The 24,340-nt window shown below is 41.4% G+C and overlaps 1 protein-coding gene across 2 annotated transcripts; it reads left to right on the top strand.

The window, feature by feature from the left end:
• Positions 1-29: 29 nt before the first annotated feature.
• On the top strand, positions 30-13,715 carry RWDD3 (RWD domain containing 3). Of its 2 annotated transcripts, none has more exons than XM_006165724.3 (4): positions 30-127; positions 10,191-10,672; positions 13,022-13,137; positions 13,236-13,715. In XM_006165724.3, the coding sequence occupies exons 1-4, from the start codon at positions 43-45 to the stop codon at positions 13,348-13,350; spliced, it is 798 nt and encodes a 265-aa protein (XP_006165786.1). In that variant the 5' UTR covers positions 30-42; the 3' UTR covers positions 13,351-13,715. The 2 variants fall into 2 exon arrangements, with proteins under 2 accessions (XP_006165786.1, XP_014438552.1); XM_014583066.2 differs by having other exon boundaries at positions 10,191-10,625; positions 13,236-13,358.
• The last annotated feature ends 10,625 nt before the right edge of the window (positions 13,716-24,340 follow it).

The following is a 24,340-nucleotide window of genomic DNA, read 5'->3' as shown; positions in this document are numbered from 1 at the left end:
AGAAGGGGGGGGGGGGGGGGCGGGCGGGCCGGCCGCCGTGCCATGGAGGAGTCGGTGCGCGAGGAGCTCTCCGCCTTGGCGGCGATCTTCTGCGGGCCCGGCGAGTGGGAGGTGCTGAGCCGCTCAGGTGACTATCCCCGCGCGGGAGGGACCGCGGTCCGCGCCTCGCGCCCTCCGCCCGCCACGAAGTCTGGGCCCAGGCTGAGCACCTGTTAGTTGAATGATGGGGTGGCACGCCCCGGGGACCGGGATTGTGTGCGAGCAGGCACGAGTGTGAGGCCTCCCCGAGACGTCCCAACTCGCCAGGCCCGGTCACCCCCGCACAGCTGTGGTCCCTGCCTGGAATGCGCTCCCCCGCGCCTCCTGTGCCCATTCACTTGCCCGAGAGATGTGACCGGAAAAAGAGGCCGACCCTGCGGGCTGCCGAAATCCGGCCTCCTGTCTGTCTCTGTCCTGGACTGCACCGTACGCCCTGAGGGCGCCGACCAGTTTTAACCCCACGTGGGTATTTGTCTCAAGTTGCACAGGCCAGGGACTCTTGGGGTAACCACAAACTCCCGGCCCTGGGACAGTGCCGGCATGTGGCAGGCGGTGGGTAAAGGTCTGTCCCATGTGCTTTTTACTTTGCCCAGTACTCATCCCCAGCCTGTCTGTGTTCTGTTTTCAGGTTAATGGCTTTTCTAATACTTTTTGTAGTCCCCCAATGGTGGTTGCCAATTATAGGCTCTTGGGGGCGCATTTATCGTTCAGTTCACATTTACAGAATCCCAGCTTTCTGCAAATGCAGACAGGGTTGCAAGCTACCCAGCCCCAGAAGTTTATAGCCTGGAAAGGTTTATTTTTTATTTTTTTTGCTATAGGGCACTGTGTACTCTCCAGAGAGAGGCATCGAGAGGGAAAGTGAGAAATCACCCCTCCCCCGCCAGGAGTGATGACCACTATGCAGTCCCTTCTCGGTTCACTTGGGATTTTGGACGCACACTAAGTTGCGCTGGGCCTGCTTTTCAAGCAGCTGGGTCCAGGATGGGAATCTTGGTAGGTCATATTGGAGTCCAGTGCCTTAACCACCTTGCTACCTGCTGGTCCCTTGTCTATTTTTTTATTAAAATGAACTTTTTCTGTCCCTTTGTGGCTCCTATTAAGTAAAGAACAAAACTGCTGCTTATGAGAAATGCAGTGATGTAGATAACATTCTGTTTTCACTTAGCTTTGAGACATGTACTTCTTTCTGCATAGGATTTATCTTCTGTTAGCTATTAAAATTCTGGGGGCTGTCAGGTGGCGTGGTGGTTGGTGTGCTGGACTCCCACATGGCTGACTGCAGTTTGAGTCTCGGACCTGGCAGCTTGCTTTCTCTCTCTCTCTTTCTCTGTATTTCTCTCTCTGGTCTAATTAGAGAATAATAATAACAAATACAATTAAATAAATAATTCTTAAAAAGAAATTTTTTCTGGGTCAGCAGGTGGTGTAGTAGTTAAGGTGCTGGACTCACACACCATTGACTGGTTTGAGTCTTGGACCTGGTAGCTTGAAACTCACATCAGGTATGTGTGCATGTGTGTGCCCCCCAAGATCCTAGGAAGAGAACGGAGAAGGGACTGTGGTGAGACCATTCCCCCTGGGGGGTGGTGATTTCTGCTTTTTCTCTAGTGAGTGCATGCACCCCTCTTGCAACAATCTCTCTCTGAAAAAAACAAACAAGCAAAGCTTTCTGACCATACACTGTTGCCTTTTAGAAAGGCCGTCTAGTATGTCTAGTACGTGATGTGCTGATGTCCCCGGCAAGCCGTCTAGGACAGAGTGGTTTCCTGGTCTGCACTCACTCACAGAGCCAGGGTTGATTCCTTGCCCTTTCTTCCTGCTTTCACTCATCTTTGTGCTGTGAACTCTGTTGTGTTGCGGGACTGTGCACCTGTTAGTGTCATAGAGCTGCCTATGTCTTGTCTTGTATGGTTTTTAAACAGTTGCTTTAAATCCATATGGAAGGATTTTTTTCACTTTAATTTTTCTCATTATCTCTCTCGGGATTGGCGAGCCTTCCTAATTCATCACTGACTCCTTCTCAGTCTCCACCCTCTCCTTATTGATAATTACTTCTGCCTGAGGCAGCTATTTAAAAAGATCATCTGTTTTCCTAAATTCCTTTATTATGGCTCAGTTGGGAATATCCTGGACCAATGAACATAGACTTGCCATCACACTTAAAAAGGTGGTCGTGACCTGGTCATGATTGCACAGTTTGATCATATGACACAGCTGATGGGTCAGAGTAAACTCAACAAAGTCAGCGTGGAAAGAGAAGTTCTAACGTTGCAAACACTGTGGTCCCTTTATCTTCTGTTAAATTGAGCATGACTTTCATGCCATGCCTCCTAATTAATTTAATTCAGTGTTCTGGCATCAATAAGTAATTGAATTATAAAAGAATTCAGTGTAACAACTTAGGACATTTTGTTGCTGAAAGGTTCATTGGAGAGTAGAACAATTCGGGGCTTGAAATAGGGATGTTGATGTTCACAGCTGGGAATTAAGAGGAAGGTACAGACTTCGGTTACAGACGCTGCAGACATGCAGCAGGCCGCCGCTTACCGCCTGCTAGCACTGTCGGTTTGGGGTGGGGGAATATAAGCTTGAGAACAGAACACTCTCAATACCGTCTGTTTCTTTCTGTATCCCTCAGATAAGCTGCTCCCTGTTGCCAGTGTAATCGGGAAACATGGGGGTTTGCACTTCAGGAGACAAGAGAGCCCAGGAAGGTTCTGGCTGTTAACTCCAGGGTCAGCTCCTAAAGCCATACCATTGAAGAGGCTGAGTAACTGCATTCTATGTAGCTGGATTTGTTTATGCTGAAAATTTCAGAGACTTCTCTACATATGACCTCTTCACAATGGTGACAATAAACTCATAGCGAGAGGCATCTCTTGGGCTATCTCTTGGGATACACACGATAGAAGCTCCCACATCGCTGGCTGCAAGGGAGGCTGTGGGTAGACCAAGTCAGGGCTTTTCTGTGTGTTCCCATGCAGTTGAAATCCAGGTCCCCCATGGCTCTGTGTCCTTGGGCACTATACTTTATACCCGCGAGGGCACTGGTCAGTTTTAAATCCACATGGGTATTTGGTTGGTATTTGTCTTCTGTTGCATGAGCCAGGGGCACTTGTACCCACAAAACAGTGGTCACTAGGACCATGCAGGCACATGGCATGCAGTCAGTAAAGATCTGTCACATGCTTTTTTGAGTTTTCCCAGAGCTCATCCACAGCTTTATCTGCATGACGTTTCCAGGTTAATTGCTCTTCTCATGCTCTTTGTAGTCCCCTGAATGGAGATAGCCAGCTGTAGACTCTTGGGGGCGCATTTATCATTCAGTTCACATTTGCAGGATCCCGGCCGGCTCCCTGCAAATGTAGGCAGGGTTGTGGTTTACTCTGCAGTACAGTCAGTCCAGGAGCTGTGTCGTGGGGTCACCTACCATGTCCCTGGTGCTTTATTTTATTTTTCCTTTCTTTTCTTTTTAAATGGCCCAAGGGGCATGTACTCATCATGGACAGAGGGAAGGAGAAAGCACCTCCCGATGGGGGCATAGTCATGCCGTAATCCCCCTCTTCCATTTCTTCATCCTTGTGGGATTAGGGGCACACATGCACACACCTGGGTCCAGTTATGTTCTTCAAGCTGCCAGGACTGGGATTTGAACTGTCATCGACCATGTGGGATTTGGCTCCCTTTCACCACTAGGCCATGGGGTCAGCCCTGTACCTGATATTTTAAATGTGTCTTACATGATGATGGCTTCTCTTGGCCTTATTTTACAGAAAAGATAACCAGTGTTCGGATGGGTTAAGGATCCAGACTGTGTGGGCCTTAATGGTGATGGGGCTGCTGTATCAGGAGGACAGTTCTTAGAGAACAAGGAGCACCCAGAGCACAACTTATGTCCAGAACAGTTCTGTGTGTGTATGTGTGTGCACCTATGAGACAGGTGAATTTGGTATTGTTATGAATCTTCATTTTCCTATGGGGAAATCAAGGGTCACAGAGGTTTACTTGCTGTGGTCCACTCATTACATGTAGGAGCTGCATTTCTGGAAATCATTTCAAAATGTTAAATGGAGAGTGTATAAGTCTATTCATGTACTATGTTTGCAAATAGCTTTAGAGTGAATTTCTGTGTTTTATTAATGCTCATCTTCAGGTGGATCGAGTCCTCTTTCAGAAAGAACAATTGCTGCTATACATTGACCTCCTGAGTTTGTCTTGCTCTGTTTCCTGCTGGTGTCAGTACTGAGCTCACCTCCTTAAAACTAATCAGCCCCGAACTTCACTTCCAAAGGATGATATTGCCGTTTTTACTTAATTTATTTTTAGTTCTGTTTGTTTGTTTGAGAGGTTTTTGCTTTAGGGCGTGTGCGCTCGCCAGAAAGACAGAGAAAGACAGAGAGACAGAAAGCAAGAAATCACCCCCCAGGGGGCATGGCCACACTGCAATCCCTTCTCTTCCATTCTCCTCTTGGGATTTTGGGCACGCACACACATGCGCCTGGCGTGAGTTTCAGCCCCTGGATCTGAGATTCAAACCGCCATTGACTACATGGGAGTCTAGTGACATAGCCATTATGCCAACTGCTTGCCCCTGTTGTTTTCTTTTTTAACTATATTGAAATGTGTAAAAATTGAGCCAAAGCATAGATTAGGTATTGGCACACTTGTGTGACGCTGCCTGGGAGCAAGGGCGGAGAGCTCCTGTCACAGAACGTAGCAGAGGGCGTTGGAGGCCTCCTAGTAGCTTTCTGCATGGTCTTATTTGAGGATATATACCCACTGCAAACGAAAGAAAGCAAGAAACTCACGAGTATAGGGAAAGTCGGGTGGTATGCAACTGTTCACAGGAGCTTTAAATGAGTCTTGAAGAACACATTCTCTTAACTTCTGTTTAACTTTTCCAGTGTTTTGTTACTGGATTGCATTTATTGAATTCTAATTGTGTTTTGTAGACTGTAAAGTACAGTGAAACCTTAAAGATAGTAATGTGGAATTTGGGGCTTAGGTCAATTTGAATTTCTGTTGTCTAGAGAATGGATAAGATTGTAACTTCTTTCATGTGTTTGTGAGATTTGAAGCCTATTTCAGTTTGTGTTTTAGTTGTAACATCGATACACTAATTACAGGTCAGGTAATAACCACCAGCCAATAGGAGTGTGAACTTCAGCCAGAGGGTAAGGCCTACATCTTTCTGTAGGTCTTTAGAGTAGATAAAAATAGCCTTGGAACTTAGGAATAGTTTAGTTTTCTAGGGCAGACAGAAGTTTTCTAGGATGTAGATGTTTATTGCTAATTATGAGTTTGTGAATCAAACTTAATAACTAGAGTTTTGGGTAGCCAGGGAGGGATAGAGATTAACATTAGATTCAGAGCACACTTTGTTAATCACTGTTTCTAAGCTGTTAATAACCTTAAAGCAAATAGGGATGACTTTATTTTCTTTTCTATTAGGGAGAAGAAAAGAAAACAAACAAATTAGACTTACAGTGCACAGGCTAAGTGAAAAATGTTGCAGCAAAAAGGAGCCAGTTTAATTGCTTGTATAAACTAAGGCAGATGAGAAATGGAAGAGGAAGATAGGTATTTCTAGAGTTTCAAGGAGAAAATGAGTTTTTAAAAGAATGTGTAATTTTATTACCACATTAAATGTCAGCAGAATGGGGTGTGTTATTGGGCTTTTCAATTTCTTGTGGAGATAGCATCATTTTGTGTGATTTTAGTTTGCACTACCGTGTGTGTGTGTGTGTGTGTGTGTGTGTGGCAGGAGGAAGCAGGGATTCACTAAGAAGGCAAATCAGGAAGAATGTTAATCCTTTCCAATTCTTAAAAGAATGAAACAGTTTGTCTTCCATACATATAAGTAATTGTTGCACAATTTTCTAAGGTAAAATTCAGGATCCCCGCCCCCCACCCCCCTATATAAGTAATTGTTGCACAATTTTCTAAGGTGAAAGTCAGGATCCTCCCCCCCCCTTGCTGTTTTATTTGCTGAGCAACATTTGAAAATAACTGAAGGGGCTGGCAGGTGATGTGGTGGCTAAGGGCACTGGACATGGCCGACCACGGTTTGAGTCTCAGACCTGGTAGCTTGCAGTCTCACTTTCCTTTTCTCATTTGCTCTTGCTCTGTCCCTCTCTGGTCAAATGAAAATAAGTAAATAAATAAAGTTAAATATAATTCTTTAAAAAAATAACAGAAAGAAAATAACTGAGAAAGAAAAATGAAAATTGGAAAGGATTTGTGTGGCTGGCTCAATAGCCTTTTAAGACTGTTGCCCTGAACTGTCCATCTGTCAGTTCCCTCACTGGTAGGGGAAACAGGAAGGTTTCTATGGTGAAGGGTAGAGGTAGTTTTGTTATTTCTTTTCTTTTTTTATAATCAGAAAGGGATTAAAGAATCCCCTACCCCCTTTTTCTTTTTTTTTTTTTTTAAGTTTTTCTGTAAAGTATATGTGCCCTCTGTGCCTGCTAGAGAGAGACAGAGAGAGAGAGAGACAGAGAGAGAGAGAAAGAGAAAGCATGTCCCCAAGGGGGATGGCCATGAACAATCCTTTCTCCTCCATTCTCCTCTTGAGATTTTGGACACGCATGCACAATGCATCTGGCCTGTTTTTCAAGCCTCTGGGTTCAGGGCTGAAACTGCACACTGGCCATGTGGAATCCAGCTGCCTTAACAACTGTGCCACTAGCTGGGCCCCCTCCCTCATTCTCTTTTTCAATGTTTATTTCTTCCATGAGAGATAAAGAGAGGGAGAGAAGAGGAATAGAAAAGGGGAACAGAAATCCCCAACAGGTCTTCATCCCAAGAGACTGATCCCTGACTGTCAGGCAGACCTCCGGACACAAACCCAGGACCTTCTCATATGGTTCCAGTACCACAGCAAGTTGTGTTACTATTGCACCACCATTTCCAACCCCACACAATTTTTTTTTTTTTTTTTTTAATTTTCAGAGGGTGATGCACTCACCAGAGAGAAACAGAAAGAGAGGGAGAGAGGGAGTGGAGAGGGAGAAAGCAGCCCCTAATGGAGTGTGGTCCTGCCACAATCTTCTGTACTCTGTCCTTTCGGGGTTTCAGGCATGCACACATGTGCCTGGGGTGTTTCCAGGTGTATTCTACTGTAGACATACTTAGACATATTCTACATAGACATTCTTAATTCTCTTAGCAATAATATGTGACAGTATGTGAGATGTGTCGTCAACCAGGAATACCTGCTCGAGCCTTGGCCTCTGGAGTCTTTACTGGGGGTCAGTCATGTAAGCATATAGTACCCACAGTGACTGACTTCGGCTACTCACATTCAACCCTGGAGTAAGAAGATTACCATAAAGCATATTGTTACCATAAACCATTTAATGAAAGTGGCATGATTTGCCCCAAGGCTTCAATCATACGAAACCTACTGTTATCGGATAGACTATCGTAAGAGTTGAGAGCTCATCCTTCAGGAGCCAGGATAGGCCAGCCCAGAACACAGGCCCTTCTTGGGGGTGTGCAGGCTTTGATTAACCCAGGCCTGCTGTTGTTTATTTTCCTGCATGGTGGCCATCGGAAGGTCATTGGTAATGTTTGAGAAAGGAGCTTCAGAGAGAAGTGATGTTAGAAGCCACTATACATTCTTCTCAGAATTCTTGCTTCCCTTACCTCCCAGACACCACCAATTATTGTCTTGGTTCTTTTCTTAGACTTCGTAGGTGCTCCTCAGTGAATGTTTATTGAATGATGCATGAATGAAGACCTTTAACAGTTATACCAGAGCCAGTAGGTGGTGTGGTGGTTAGGGCGCTGGTCTCCCACGTGACTGCAGTTTGAGTCCCAGATTTGGTAACTCGCTTTTTTACTTTCCCTCCTTCTCTCTCTCTTTCTCGTTCTTGTGAGTGTCCTATAACAAATTAGAATAATAAATAAAATAAATAATTCTTAAAAATAAAGAAAAAGTTATACTTCTTCCATTCTGGCCTCATGGTCTGGTTGTTAAGGGAGATGGATCCCACACGGCTTACTGTGGGATCCTAATCCCAGCAGCTTAAAAAATGTACTGGTACATTGTGTGCATGCTCAAAGTCCTGAAAGGACAGAGAAATGGAAGAAAAGGGATTGCAGTGTGACCATGCCCTATGGGGGGAGGTTGCTTTTTTCTCTTCTCCTTTCTCTGTATCTGGTGAGCAAACATACTCTCTGGCAATATATATGGATACCTATATAATTAACAGGACCAGCAGTTAGTGTAATGGTTATGTCGCTGAACTCCCATGTAGCCAACCACGGTTTGAGTCCCGGACCTGGTGGCTTAAACTCACGCTGGGCGCGTGTGCGTGCGTGCCTAAGATCCCAAGAGGAGAATGGAGGAGAAGGAATTGTGGCGTGGCCATCCCCCCTGGGGGTGATTTCTCTCTTTCTGCCTCTCTGGCACGTGCATGTGCCCTATAGCAAAAACCTCTCAAAAAAAAAATAAATAAAATAAAAGATAATTAACTGGAGGACCAGCAGATGGCATGGTGCTTAAGGTGCTACATTCCCACATGACTGACTGCAGTTTGAGTCCTGGGCCTCGAGGCTTGAAAAATCATACTGGGTGTGTTTGCATGCCAGCCCAAATTCCTGGAGGAGAATGGAGTAGAAGGGATTGCAGTGTGGTCATCCCACACTGGTCATCCCTGGGCATGATTTCTCACTTTCCCTCTCACTGTCTTTCTCTCTCCCTGGTGAGCACATGTACCCTATGGCAAAAACCTTCAGAAAAAGAAAGAAAAAATAATTAACAGGATGGAAGAAAAGTTTTGAGAAACATAGATTTTAGACAAATGTACTAAGTTAGTTTTGGAAGAATTTTTCCTTTACAGTGCACATTTTACTTACACAGATTTAAACTATATCACTTTCATGTGGTTTTTATAATAGTTATTGCCTATGTTTCTAGGTAATATCCTAAAATAGCAGTTCCTCACAGCTGGTACTGAAGAGTCTGTTAAAGAAAAACTCTGCAACAGTGTGCTTGGTCCCATCTGAATCAATGTCCCTAACAATGACTTTTATATACATGGAGTCAAATGGCTAAAAAGCAACTTGAACGTCCTGTTAGGTTCTTGAAAACAGAAGTGCATTCAGGTGTCAGTGGTTGAGGTGGTTGAGCAAGAGTCCAGGTATAAAAATGAGAGGGATCAAGTGCTCTCGTGAGGAAGACTAAAACGAGGGCGTGGACATGGAATGAGGCATGTTTGCTTCCCAGAGACTCATTTGCACCCAGTTCTGTTCTGCTCCGCTCTTCTGATCTGTGTGCTCGGCCCCCTGCAGAAATGAGTCAGCCTGACGTTTTACCAACTTTTTGAAAAGTGGGATGAAGTGGTGTGGAACACATCAGAGGGGTGAAGCCAAGCAAATCTGAAAGAGAGCACAGCACTTCATCTCACATCCCGTGTGTGCCTCCCCCCTCCTCCTTGGGAAGCCCGGAGAGGCTGAGTTGATGCCCACGCCATTTCAGTTTCTCACGCTACCGTCATGTTACTCTGATACTAATGTATTAGAAATAAGGAGAGAGTGAGTTCCGGTTACTCCGCCACCCTATGACCACGTGGGACTCCAGCCTTCACTTTGACTTGCCTTACCACAGAATGGCCTTCCATGGATTGCGTGCCTAACTGTTTCATTCATTACTGGCTGTATTTTAAAGGTCTACGCAAAGTTCATGGGAAATGTATATTATGAAAGAAAAGTGTGCATATATTTAAAAGTTTTTTGTACCAAAACAAACTTGTACTTTAATTCCATTTGCTGTAAGTTTTTTTGAAGTCCCTTGATAGAAACATGGTACTCTTTCTTTGAAAGCTCATAATGTTTAATAGGGGGTTATTATTAAGTAAGTGTGGCTGGGTAAAAATTGTATGATGGTAACTTAACAAAAATAGGGAGATAGCAAGCATCAACGCTACTTAGGTCCTGGGTGCTGGCATGCATGAATACACGAACATACGTGTATGATGGAAGAAAATGTATAAATCATGCTTTCTTACCATCATGTGTCTTGTCCTAAAATAAGAGTATGCTCATGACAAGAAATTGAGATTTGAAACCAAACTTTTAACTTGTTAGTGTTCCATTCAAATTGAATTATGTACAGCTAATGATTATTTTTGGATACCTTCCAGAGACAGATGGGATCGTGTTCAGAATTCACACAAAAGCTGAAGGACTTACGGATGCCCGAATACCCTTAGAATTGGTGTTCCATTTACCGATCAATTACCCTCTGTGTCTCCCTGGTATCTCGGTTAACTCCGAACACCTGACCAGGACCCAGTGTGTGGCTGTGAGAGAAAAGTTGCTGGAGCAGGCAGAGAAACTTTTGTCGGAACCTATGGTGCACGAGCTGGTTCTCTGGATTGAGCAGAATCTCAGGCATATCCTCAGCCAACCAGAAACTGGACGTAGCGGTGAAAAGTGTACTTTGTCAACTTTGCTAGATGATGGATTGTGGATCACTCTTTTACATTTAGATCACATGAGAGCAAAGACTAAATACGTCAGAACTGTGGAGAAGTGGGCTGCAGATTTAAGACTGACAGGAAGACTGATGTTCATGGGTAAAATAATACTGATTTTGCTACAAGGAGACAGAAACAACATCAAGGTGCCAAAAAGTTAAATGTTGAATATGAATCTGGCTATTTTCTGCTTAAAATTGTATATGTTAAAGTGTGTTTTATAACAATGGGGTAGATTAATCATTGAGGATGTTTCTGCTTTCACCATTACCATGTTAATAGATCTTCATTTTCTCTTTTTAATAATGTGTAACTCCTAATTACAACTGCAGACTTGCAGGGCTTGAAGAATACGTAGAAGATTATATTTAAAACTCATGCCACTTAATGAAAGTGACAGGTTCTATAAAAAATAATCTCGGTGGCACATGGGTGTTTCTGTAATTAGCTATGAGCCTCAGCATTCTAAATGTACACTACACGTTTGTGCATATTAATATTTCCGTAGTTAAGCACAGCACGGTGTATATTTGTGGGTAGTCTGCAAAATGTGTAACTTCCTGGCAGTTGAAAATACCTTCTGACACTTTAATTTGGTATCTATAATACCTGGAAAGAGGAACTTGTCCCTTATACCCAAGAGTTAGTGTTAGTAGAAGTAGAATCATTAGGGCTGTCAGCTTGTCACCTCCTACCTAACTTTTGCTTTCCACCTGACTTGTCTCAGCAGCTGCTTTCAAAATCATCATTTTCTTCAGATTTTTCATGTTCTTCGCAACTCATCTAACCTGTTTTATATGGGACCAGATGAGGAAAACTGCTTATTATATTTTAAATTTTAAAAGAGCTACAAACCACTTAATAGGTTTTACACATTCAGATAGGTTGGGTCAGGAATAATTACAACTGAATTTATTTAAAACAGGTTTAGTGTGAACAACCTATAATCTTAAAGATTTATAAAATAACGGCCTAGTTTCTTCATGAAGGGTTCTTTCCATTAAACTACTTGGGCATTTAGTTAACCTAATCCATGCTGGGTTATACAATTCACATTTAATATATATTTTGAACTGTGGCCTGATCAAAGAACCACGTATTTTTAAGGTGATTTATGGCATTTCTCTACAGTTTGGTCCTTTTGTATAAGATACTAGCCAATCAAATTAATACACGTTAATTTTCTTGCTCGTATTTACCCAAAAGGCTACATTTTTTTTTTTTTAGCCTGCTGAAGCATATTAGGCTAACTGCAGCTGTTTTGCAGATGTTGTTACTCAGATTAAATCATCCATTAATCAACAAGTGTTCATTCATGTAACTAGATGTCTGCTAATGGAGCGACATAATACTTTTCTAAGAGGTTTTTTTAGCTATCTCTAAAATGTCATGTCACGTAAATTTCTGTGTTAAATTTTTACAAGATCATACACTAGGATTGAGAATGGACTAGGATTGAGAATGGACAGTACCTAATTTAGAGATGCCAGCAGTTTGGAAAGTAAGTGTTGTGTACCTGGTAACTTGGTCTAGATGCTGAATTAGTAACAACGACACAGCAGTTTGTGCTATTGTTAAGTGAGCCCTCGCACTACTTGCCAGGTACTCCTCTAAGTGCTTTGCATGTCTATCTCATTCAGGAAGTAGACACTGTTATGAGTCTCCTTGATATGGAGGAGTTAGTGATGTACAGAGGATTTACAGGCCTAAAGTTAGAGCTAGTAGGCAGTCCAGTTTAAACTTAAGTAGTTTGATTACATCACCCATTACCCCCATATTCATCAGTGCATTCTTCTGCCACATACGTAAAAATACCATGAATTGGGGCCAGCAGACGCTGTAGTGGTTATATCACTGGACTCCCACATGGCCTTGGTTCAAGTCCTGGACCTGGTGGCTTCAGATTCGCACCAGGCATGTGAGTGTGTGTGCCCAAGATCCTGGGAGGAGAATGAAGGGATTGTGACATGGCTACCCCTTCTGGGGGGTGATTTTTCACTTTCCCTCTTGCTGTTTCTGTCTCTCTGGCAAGCGCATGTGTCCTATGGCCAAAACCTCTAAAACAAATACTGTGTATTTCCCTCACTGCTTGGTTCAGGATGAGAACACTTTTTTTTTTTTGGAGAGATTTTCACTGTAGGGCGCATGTGCTCGCCAGACAGACAGAGAGAGACATAGAGACAGAAAGTGAGAAATCACCCCCCCAGGGGGGATGGTCACGCCGCAGTCCCTTCTCCTCCATTCTCCTCTCGGGATCTTGGACACGCACGCACACGCGCCCGGTGTGAGTTTTAAGCCACCGGGTCCGGGACACGAACCGCGGTCGACTACGTGGGAATCCAGTGACATAGCCATTCCGCTAACTGCTGGTTCCCAGGATGAGAACACTTTTTAAGCATGAAAATAAGCCTGCAGCTTTATGGCTCCTTTAAAACCAGAACTTACTTTGAGACTTAGAGTAAGGTATGTATTTAACATACTGATTTATCATTTAGGAGTACCTGATTCTTCAGAAAACCTCCAAAGTAGATGTGGACTCAAGTGGAAAGAAATGCAAAGAGAAAATGATTAGTGTACTGTTTGAAACAAAAGTACAGACAGAACACAAAAGGTATAATTTAGTACTATTGCAGATGGAAAAGCAACTGAATCGATAATTATACTCTGACAAATCTAGGCATATTCATGAGTTTCTCTTGTATAATGCAGGTTTCTGGCATTTGAAGTCAAAGAGTATTCAGCGTTGGATGAATTACAAAAGGAATTTGAAACTGCAGGACTTAAGAAGCTTTTCTCCGAATTTGTACTTGGGCTGGTAAAATGAAATGGAAGATAGCAGTCTTTTAGTAAAACAGCAGCGGTTTTGTTGTTATTGTTGTTTCTGGGTTGAGTCTTGGGCGTGGCTAATTGAAATAGTCGTAGGGAGCAATTTTAAAGTTTCTCTGAAGCAAGATGACAGACATCATCCTAACTTCAGGAACAAAAGCTACTTCTGTTTAATGGAATATTAAACATTAAAAAAAAAACATTTATTCTAATGTTTGCCAGGAAAGACTAGGTTCAATAGATAGAATGTTATTTGAGAGAGAAATAAAAAAAGATGATGGCAAATGAGCCCTTGTTTTTATACAGAGAATTTGTTTGGAACCGTGTAATTTTCTGGTAATTAAATGAATTTTTTAAAAAAGAGATTTGTTTTCGTGTTTACTTTTTTTCATGCTTATAGTTTTAGCATGTGATTATGATTTTTCCCCATTCAGCTTATTACGCCTAATGTTTTAAGTTGAATGTTAAGAAAAATATAACACTGATTTCTTTGTGGAATTGCATAAATCATCGGCCTAAATACAAACCAAAGAAGTTCTATAGAACCTGATTTACAATTGCTTTCTTTGGAATTCAAGAAGAGCGTGGTACTTGCTGGCTGCGGGACTAGAGAGCGGATTTAAATTAAGATTCTTATTTGAAATTTTACTCTCTGGTTTTACAAAGGAAGAAACATTCATGCAAAATAAATCTGGCTTGCTGGGTAGAGGAAATTATATAGAGATGCTATTTTTTATTTCTTATGAAATCTCTTAAAGCATGATAAAATATATTTGTTATCACCTAAAGAGAAAAGCCATAAAATAAAAGCTTGTATTGAAATCTATAACAAAAATGTAAGTAGACACTTGTGTCTGAGAAATGGTGTTTGTGTGCGTGAGACCACCTGGGCTTGTAAAATACGGGGCTGAGTCATGGAAAAAAGGCCAAGTGACTCCCTCTCCTGGCAACTAATGAGGTATAAGGATGTCATCATGAACTCGTCAACGATGGGGGAGAGGAGCGAGGACATCGGCATGCCGAGACGGGGCTGCTCTGCCTGTGGCAGTTGTAGCTAGTACCTTTGTGGTGACATTTTACCTACCTGTTGACCATTATACTATTGAGATTCTATTAATGAGAGGGGACTTTTGGTTTATTTGATCTCATTCTACAATGTTTATGAGATAGATTCTTGTCTAGGAAGAGTGTGTATGACAAGAAGCAGCTACCCTACTGATATATAAAACTGAGAAACTAAGTTTAGAGTTGGAGCTAGTCATTAGTACCCCTTCATTGGATTTACTGTAGTTTTAGTGAAAATTAAAATAGTGAAAAAGAATTGGGTTGAGAATATTGGCCATATGGTTGAAACAGATTGGGGAGGATCATAACATAATAACATTGAAAGTTATTGCCATGAAGGCACTGGTAGAAGGTTGGGTTTGCATTTTATCACAGAACTCTTAGTCTTCTATTTTACCTTGACTCTTCTTGGCTGAAATATTCTCCTTCTTTGTGGTTTATGGTATGCTTTTAAATTTTCATCTTCAAATTTGACCCTCTGCCCTTAAAGGAGAATTTCAATCAGGCCAGATTGAATTAAAAAAAATATATATGTATATTTAATTTTATTCATCATTGTTATAATTATTATTATTTTTTAATTTGACCAGAGGGAAAGTGAGAAAGCAAGCCTCCAGGTCTGGCACTTGAACCATAGTTGGTCATATGGGAATCCAGCACCCAACCACCATGCCACTTGCCAGCCAGATTGAATGTTAGTAATGATTTTTTTCCAACTTAATTTATTCCTGTTATTATGGAAACAGAATTATAGAAGAAAAAAGTATTGGTTATTATTGCTTTCTTGGATATTTATATCTAAATGTTTCAGAAGTACGAATCAGAAACTGAAAAATAAACTTTGACAGTGTTGTTGGCAATTTATATAATTATAATTTGACTTCTGGTTAAAAAATATAAAAATGATAAAATATAAAAATGTAACATTATAGGGGCCTGTAGGTGGTGTGGTGGTTAAGGTACTGTATTCCTAGAATACAGTACCTTGAGAACCTGGCACCTTGAGAATCGTACCTGGTACGAGTGAGTGTGTGCCCAGGATCCCAAGAGGAAAAGGGATCATGATGTGGCCCTCCCCCTTCGGGGGGGATGACTTCTCACTTTTTTCTTTCTGCCTCTCTTCGGTAAGTACATGTACCCTGTGGTAAAATTTAAAAAAAATTATATGTACATATGTATGTATTTGTGTATGTATTTTATTTGTGTATATATAAAATTATAAAAGCTATAAGTTTCTTACGTTTCCTCTCTGTCTCTCTCTGGTGAGTGCATTTGCCCTATACCAAATTAAAATAATAAATAAATAAATAATTCTTTAAGAAAAAAACCTGAAAACAAAACCACAAAACACATTTTCTTAAATGTATCGAAGTCGAGGCCAGCAGGTGGCATGTTAGTTAGAGCACTGGACTCCCACATGACTGACTGACTATGACTTGAGTTTTGGACCTAGTGGCTTGCTTTTTCACTTTCTTTCTCTCTCTTTTGCTCTCCGGTGGAAGTATGAACCCTATAGCAATTTTTTTTTTTTTTTGGAGAGATTTTCACTGTAGGGCGCGTGCACTTGCCAGACAGACAGACAGAGACATAGAGACAGAAAGCGAGAAATCACCCCCCAGCGGGGATGGTCACGCTGCAATCCCTTCTCCTCCATTCTCCTCTCAGGATCTTGGGCATGCACACACACGCGCCCGGCGTGAGTTTTAAGCCACTGGGTCCAGGACATGAACCGCGGTCGACTACGTGGGAGTCCAGCGACATAGCCATTACGCTAACTGCTGGTTCCCGCAAATTTAAAAATAATAAAATAATGATTTGTGTGTGTGTGTGTGTGTGTGTGTGTGTGTTTTAAACAACTATTTGTTTGTTTGTTTGTTTAAATTTGACCAGAGAGAAACAGGGAGAGAGAGAGAGGGAAAGTGAAAAAGTAAGCCACCAGGTCTGGGATTTGAACTGTGGTCGGCCATGTGGGAGTCCAGCCATCTTAGCTACCATGCCACTTGCTGTCCCCAATAAATCTTTAAAAAAATGTATCAAAGTCAAGAAGATAGTGATAATTGCTAAACTAATCCTGGGAGGGGAGAGGAATCCAAAGAAGGAAACCAGCACTTAGGGCTAGTTTTTCCTAAGGTGCATTCTGGAAGAGTTAGCTGAAGGGCTGAGTTAACTTTTGGCAGCTTGAAGGTCTTAGAAGGTAAAAATTAAGGTCTGAGGCCAGGTGTTAGTGCAGTGGTAATGCTACTGGACCTACATGGAAAGGGGTCTAGGTTTGCATCCTGGCACCTCCCTGAGGATGCTGGGCACACCCATGGCCGTGGCCAGTTGATACTGGGGTGAATTATGGCATGGGGAGCCTATTGGGGGTGACTGTTTCTCTGTCTCTGCCTCTCTTGTGGAAGAAATAAACATTTAAAAAATTGGGGATCCAGAGGGTAGAGGCAAGTGGGACCAAGAGTTGGGACCCCTGAAGAACTCTCCTGTAGGAGTCAGAATAAACTGTAAATAAACCAATTGTCTTAGACTATGGATAAGCTTTGAAGATTCTGGTAAATCCAGGAAATCTTAAATTTTGAATTCGGATTAAGGTAATCCATGATTTGAATGCTCTCAAATCCTCCAAATCTTCATTGGAGGAAGATAATATTGTCTTAGGCCTGAATCATATCTATGAGGTTTTTTTTTTTTATCATTAGCCAGCAGATAATCAGAGGTAATTGGCTACATGAAGAAATAGGAACAATATGTGATAGAAATAGACTTTGAGAGGTTGGAATTAGCAGACTTAGATCATGAAACATTTATGCTTAATATGTTCAAGGAGCTATAAGTTAAACTCAAAACTGGAATTAGAAACTATAAAGGTGGCATGGCATATACAAAGAAAACAACAAAACAAATAGAAATTCTAGCACTGAAAAATGCAAAAATTCAAGGGATGTTTAAGGTTCATAAAGTTTGAGAAGCACTACCCTATAATTCCATGCTTTTAAATGCATGTGAGAAGATCGAATGTGAAAGCTGAACAAAGACATTACCAGTTATAAGGGGCATTCCAATCTCATAAAGTTGAAAATACCATAACATTTCTAATTACTCTGCCTATCAAGCAAATGTTGATCATGTGTTTCCTCCATGTTTAAAATGTTGTTCCGTCTCTTAATTGAACACTAAGATGAGTGAAGATGAATGACTAGCTGGCAGAGGTTGTACGTCCACTTTTCTTTGCATGTTAAATGAGCTCCATCTTAACCTCAATAACACTGAGACCTTTGCTTGTTATTAAGAACACTTTTTTGACGGTCTCTTATTGTTTTCCACTTATTTGTATATAAAAGAGAAAAACAACATTCAAATAATTGTATAAATGCAGCTATATAAGGTAAGAATGCTGTTAAATTTTGGACTCATAATGTATGTCAGTTGTACAAAAATGTGAATTTTAAAAATAGATTTAAAGTTTTGCTATTATAAACTGCATAGGGCAGGAAAATGAGTTTGAAATAAAGTAGGAGCAATCCTCCCATATTATTAAAAAACCAAAGATGTCGGGCCCAGCAGATGGTGTAGCAGTTACATTGCTGGACTCCCATGTATTTGACTGTGGTTTAAGTGCTGGACTCAGTGACTTAAAACTCACACCAGTGTGTGTGTGTGCGTGCCCAAAATCCCAAGAGGAGAATGGAGGAGAAGGACTGCTTGCAGTGTGGCTGTTCCCCGGGGGTGGGGGGATAATTTCTCATTTCTTGTCTCTGGCAAGTGCATGCAAAAATCTCTCAAAAAAAAAAAACCAAAAGTTGTCTCAAGTTTGCAAAAATGTCAATGATACATACAGTTATCAAGAAGTGAAAAAAACTAGGGAATGGAATCTTCATTTTGACCAGTTTGTCATTTCAACTAATATAATGCTTCAGTTAGTTTTCTTTCCAACATTGTTGTTTTTACTAGGTTTGTTTTTCTTCTAAATAACATGGTCATAGGTTTCAATTCTTCAAATCATCCAAAGTTATGTTACTTTGTCCCTTCTATTTTTTTTATTAAGAGTTTTACAAAGAAACAGAATCAATATGATGTGTGTGTGTGTGTGTGTGTGTGAGAGAGAGAGAGAGAGAGAGAGAGAGAGAGAGATTTCAAATAATTGGCTCATACAATTACAAAGACTGTCAAGCCTAAAATCCATAGGGTGGATCGAGAGGCTGGAGACTCAGGAAGGGGCAGTGTTGCAGTTCAGTTGTGAAGGCTGTCAGGCTGGATACCCAGGGAAATGCTATTGTTGCATTTGATGTCTGAAGGCATTCTGCCAACAGAATTCCCTCTTGCTAAGGCATAGGTCGGCCTTTTGTTCTGTACAGGCCTTCAACTGATAGGTTCAAGTCCAGCCACATGATGGAGGGCAATCTGCTTTACTCAAAGTCTACAGATCTGAATATAAGTCTTATCCAAAAACACACTCACAGAAGGATCTAGAATAATGTTTGATCAGGTATCTGGCCCATTCAAGGTGACACAAAATGAACTACTACTAACCTCTCAAGAAATAGCCTATCCTCACTTGTGGTTTAGAGGTGAGATATGCGGCTTTCAGTTCATATCTGTTTAATTGGTTGTAATCACTTCTCTACCAGTTCTTCGCTGCTATAACACCAAATACTAGTACTAACGATATTAAGTTGTAGTAGCATTGGTAAGACTACTGTTTGAAAATAAGTAAACTTGACAAGCTGTAGTTGACTTTGGTATGAATGTCCTTTTGAATCAGGACTGCCTGTAACAAATTTCAGAAATGCAACATTTCTGCTAGCCTAGGAGTATAAAAACTGTGGACTCAAGGACAGGTATTGATATTTTAAGAAAGTGAACTCATCTGCCTTGGGGTATCTTTCCAGAGCTCTAAACTTGTGTTTGTTTAGTTTATTATTGGCAAAATCCCTAGAAGTAATTATTAGGAGCAAACTCAGGAAAACTTCTGTGACCCTGGTGCATTTCTGACATGTCTGACAGTGCTATTTTGCTATCGCTAAGCAATGATTATTCTTTGCCAAGAAAGCTATGCTGTAAAGGGCTCGTGATTTGCCAAAATTCTATACAATTTTTTTTCTTTTAACTTTGTTATTCCTTGAGAATTCATCTATTTCCGTAACTTTCTTTATTTCCTCTATGTAGTTGAGTCTCAAATTTACACTCAGGTTCTGGCCTCTTTGCTAATCTTTACACACCCATTTCTAATTCTACCTCACCTCACAACCTAGATGTCCTGCCAACACTTTAAATCCAAGATAATTAAAATAAACTCATTAATGATAGCACTTTTCCTTGTTGATATTGTTGAAAGTGCCATTAAGCTCTTAGCATTAACCATGGGTTTTTATTTTGACTTCTTTACCCCCTTATACTCCATTAGCTCTCAACTCCTGTTCTCAGTGATTCTTTTCATTCACTTACCTTCTTGTTATTCTCATGGCTACTACTATGATGTCAGGTTCTTATTTTTTTCTGGCCAGGACTATTGGAAGTCTCCAGACCGGTCTTCTCACCTCCGTTCTCCACCTTCTATCCCATATATTGTATATTGCTATCATTGTCAATCCCTTGTCTACAATTCTTGGGGTCAGCTGTGTTTTAGAATGTAGATTTTTCTTTTTGAACTTTGAATTTTTAAAAATTCCTCTAATGGGTACTGAGAAAACTTCTGTGATCAAACACTGTTATTTATGTAGTGGAATCTATGAATATTCACACTAATAAGATTAAGAATATTAATTGGCCTCAGATGGGTTCAAGTTAAATTTGATGCCAAATGTATTCAGATCAGATTTTTTTTTTTTCCTCCATGGAAATAACTAAGGAACAAAAGACCTGTTACTTTAGTTTTTTAGAACTTTATGGATTTTAGAATTGTGGATAAGGGATTATAGATCTAGATTAGATAAATCATCTTCAAATAATCACATTACCCCTATTTCCTACTGGATTATTTGCAAACTCTTCACTCTGATATTCTTCCAATGTCTTGGCAATTTGACCCCAAACCACTATTTTCTGGTTTTATTTTCCACTCATTCTCATATCCTTTTTGCATCTACTGAACCAGGTAGACATTGGTTACTTTTCCTTCTTCATATACTCATTGGTCCTTCCTCCTGAATGTTCTTTCCTCTTGTCCAGCCCTTTATCTACTGTCTATTGACATGTTTTTCTATATCCAGGACTTTTTCTTCTTGCAATTGAGCAGTTTAGCCTTATGTGAAATTAGAGTAATTCCACTTTCTTACCTCTTGGAGTTGTCATATTATCATATACAAATGCATCTACTAGTGTCTGACACATAGTAGGAACTCAGATTGAAGCTAGTTCTCCCTCTTCCTCTCTCTATCCTTCCTTCTCTTTTCTTAGTATACACTTTGCTTTATGTTATAGTTTTAAGTGTGCTTTTTTTTTTTAACACTCAATGCGGTTTATTCAAAGCACGAATATAAGTGACTGGTCTGGAAAACACAAAATTATTTTGAGGTGTTCAGGTGCAGCTTTTTTTTTCCCTTTCATTTTTGAGAGCAGGAGACACAAAATTGCAAATCAGCATAAGATGTCTTTACATTGGTCTGATAGAGAAAGGTGGGCCATCTGGAAGCAGGGGCTTGTAGGTTACAGTTGGGTTTAGACATTTTCTTAGGTTAGGGACTAGCAGGTGGTGTAATGGTCACATCACTGGACTCTCACATAGCGATGTGAGAGTCGACTATGGTTCGAGTCTCGGACCCAGTGGCTCAAAACTCACACCGGGTGCATGTGCATGCATGCCCAAGATACAGAGAGGAGAATGGAGAAGAAGAGGTTGTGGTGTGGCCATCCTGGGGGGTGATTTCTCACTTATAATCTCTCTCTAAATGTAGCCAAGTCTGTGTTTCCAAAAGACTTGGCAAGAATGCCTGTGTTTCACTTTAACAGAGATAAGAAGGCTTTACTATGTTTCTGATAAGATTATGCCAGGGAAGGATGTAGGAACCACAGTCCCTGCACCAAAGTGACTTGTTACAGAAAGATTAATGTTTGTAGACCTGACTCCTCTCGGCCCCTCAGAAAGTGTCTTACAATAGGAAATGTAGTCAGAATTCTGTCCTCGCCCCGTACACCCTTAGGTTAGTTCTGCTGGACACCTGTAGCCTTCACTTTTTCCTCTTTCCTCACTCCTTCTTAGATCAATCACTTCCTCTTGAAACTGAACCTACTTTTAGACAGGGTGTCCGTCTCATGTCCTTGATACTGAGGAGCAGGAGGACTCTGTGTGGACCAGTCTGTCAGGAATGACACTGTATAGCTTCTGGCCGAAAGGGTACTACTAAGCGTCCTTTTTTTAATTAACAGAAGGTGAGAGTGCACTTACCCAACAGGGAGAAGGCACCACCTAGTGGGATGTTTTCACGCTGCAATCCCTTCTCCATTTCTCTATCCTGTTGGGATTTGGGGCATGCATGTACATATGCCTGGCGTGTTTTTCAGGCTGCCAGGGTAGCGATCTAAACCTTGCAGTCAGTCATGTGGGATCTGGCTCCTGTAACCACTAGGCCATTAAGCTGACCCTTTGTTATAGTTTTAAATGTAGTTTTGTTTTCCGCACTACTTGATTAGAAGTCTCTGAAGGGTAGAATCTTGCTTGCTTTTTGGAAACTCAGTAAATATTGAGTTAGGTGAAATGAATAAAAATGGTGTTCGCAAAGAAACTTTTGCTCTGGGACCAGCAATTAACATAATGGCTGTGTCGCTGGACTCCCATGTGGTCGACTGCAGTTCGCGTCCCGGACCCGGTGGCTTAAAACTAGTGCCGGTCGCGTATGTGCATGCCCAGGATCCCAAGAGGAGATGGGATTGTGGCGTCGCCAACCCCCCTGGGGGGTTATTTTTCACTTTCTGTCTCTCTGTCTCTCTCTGTCTGGTGAGCGTGCGTGCTCTATAGCAAAAACCTCTCCAAAAAATAAAATAAAATAAAATAAAAAATAAAAAGGAAAAGAAAAGAAAAGAAAAGAAACTTTTGCTCTTCCTTTCCTTATTTCTGGTAAAATATGGGCTTGTATCTATATGAATGTACATCAGAAAATTAAGACAAAACAAAACCTGTGATCACAAAAGTTGTCTTCATAATTTCCATCAATAACATTCTAACTGCCAATATGACCTCCCATATAGTTTCTTTGTATTCTCATCCCCTTCTCTTTCCTTTTTTTTGGAGAGGTTTTTGTTATAGGGCGCGTGCGCTCGCCCGACAGATAGAGACAGAGAGACAGAAAGCGAGAAATCACCCCCCTGGGGGGATGGTCACACTGCAATCCCTTCTCCTCAATTCTCCTCTTGGGATCTTGGGCACACATGCACATGCGCCCAGCATGAGTTTTAAGCCACCCGGTCCGGGACGCGAACCACGGTCGACTATGTGGGAGCCCGGCGACATAGCCATTACGCTAACTGCTGGTCCCCATCCCCTTCTCTTTCCTAACCTGGAGACAGAATGACTGCCTTTTTTCCAAGGTAAGACCTTGTACCTACATGCTTATTCAAATTCTCATCTTCTTGATTTCATCTTCTGTCTGTGGGATTGTATAACATTAGTTCTCTCTTGCATTTTTAATCTTGAATAATGAAAATGCCCACATCTTCCCTTTCTCAAACAGCATCTTCTTTTAACTTTGATTCTCACTTACTTTGTTTTACTCCTTGAATTGAAACCTATTATGGCATTAGTTGTATAAATGCTTTCATACAACTATATATGCATTTTTATTGAACACATGACTAAGCAGTATTATGACTAATGATATAGTGTTTGCATGTCTTCAACTTTACTAGATAATGTTAAACTTTTCCTGAGTGGTTGGAGGCAGTTTACACATCTGCTAGTGGTATGTAAGTGGTATTTTAGATTCATGACAACACTTGGTGTTCTCAGTCTTTTCCATTTTAGTCACTTGGTGTGTTCCTAGGGGTCCTGGATACTGGTAAGATTGAGCACATTCTAATATATTTATTGGCCATTTGGATATCCTCTTTTAAAAACAATTTTATAAAGAATTATTTAACTTTATGATCTGACCAGAGAGTGACACAGTGAGAGCAAGAGAGAGAGAGAGAAGGTGAGAGCAGGCCACCAGGTCTGGGACTCGAACCTTGGTCAGCCATGTGGGAGTCCAGCGTCCTTAACTACCACACCACCTGCTGGTCCCTGGATAACCTCTTTTTGAATGGCCTCTTTTTTTTTTTTTTTTTGGAGAGGTTTTTGTTATAGGGCGCGTGCGCTCGCCAGACAGGCAGAGAGAGACAGAGAGACAGAAAGCGAGAAATCACCCCCCAGGGGGGGATGGCCACACCGCAATCCCTTCTCCTCCATTCTCCTCTCGGGATCTTGGGCACGCACGCATACGCGCCCGGTGTGAGTTTTAAGCCACCGGGTTTGGGACACGAACTGCGGTCGACTACATGGGAGTCCAGTGACATAGCCATTACTTTACCTGCTGGTCCCTTGAATGGCGTCTTCAAATCCCTTATTCGTTATGCTACTGGATGGTCTGCTATTTTCTTATTGGCTGTAGAATTTATCATGCATTTCAGATGTAAGTCTTTTGCTGAATATTGTATATGTGTTGCAAGTACCTTTTCCCACTGTCTGGTTTGCCTTTTCATTGCGTCTTTCAATAAGTAGAAAGTCTTCATTTTAATGTGAGTATGTAAATAAAATTCACCGATTTGAAGGTTACAGGTTTAGGACTTCTGACTAATGCATATACCTGCAGCTACCATCCCTGTGATACAGGAGCCAGTTTTCCCCACCGCACTTTCATTCCGTGTCCTTACTCCTCTGCCACCAGGTCAGCCACTGTGTTTCCCCTTGGGTTTGAAGTTAAGTTGGGGCCTTGAACTTTCCCAGATACTGATAGAGC

Source organism: Tupaia chinensis, unplaced genomic scaffold, assembly GCF_000334495.1.
Source record: "Tupaia chinensis unplaced genomic scaffold, TupChi_1.0 Scaffold144016_1, whole genome shotgun sequence".
Classification (NCBI taxonomy): Eukaryota; Metazoa; Chordata; class Mammalia; order Scandentia; family Tupaiidae; genus Tupaia; species Tupaia belangeri.
Note: the sequence above shows the minus strand (reverse complement) of the source record. Positions and strands in the feature narration are given on the sequence as shown.

Bases quoted from the DNA above. Each gene is read 5' to 3' on its own strand.
- RWDD3 (XM_006165724.3), top strand. From the start codon at position 43: ATGGAGGAGTCGGTGCGCGAGGAGCTCTCCGCCTTGGCGGCGATCTTC. The intron at 128-10,190 runs GTGACTATCCCC...GATACCTTCCAG, and splicing joins GGAGGTGCTGAGCCGCTCAG to AGACAGATGGGATCGTGTTC. The intron at 13,138-13,235 runs GTATAATTTAGT...TGTATAATGCAG, and splicing joins GTACAGACAGAACACAAAAG to GTTTCTGGCATTTGAAGTCA.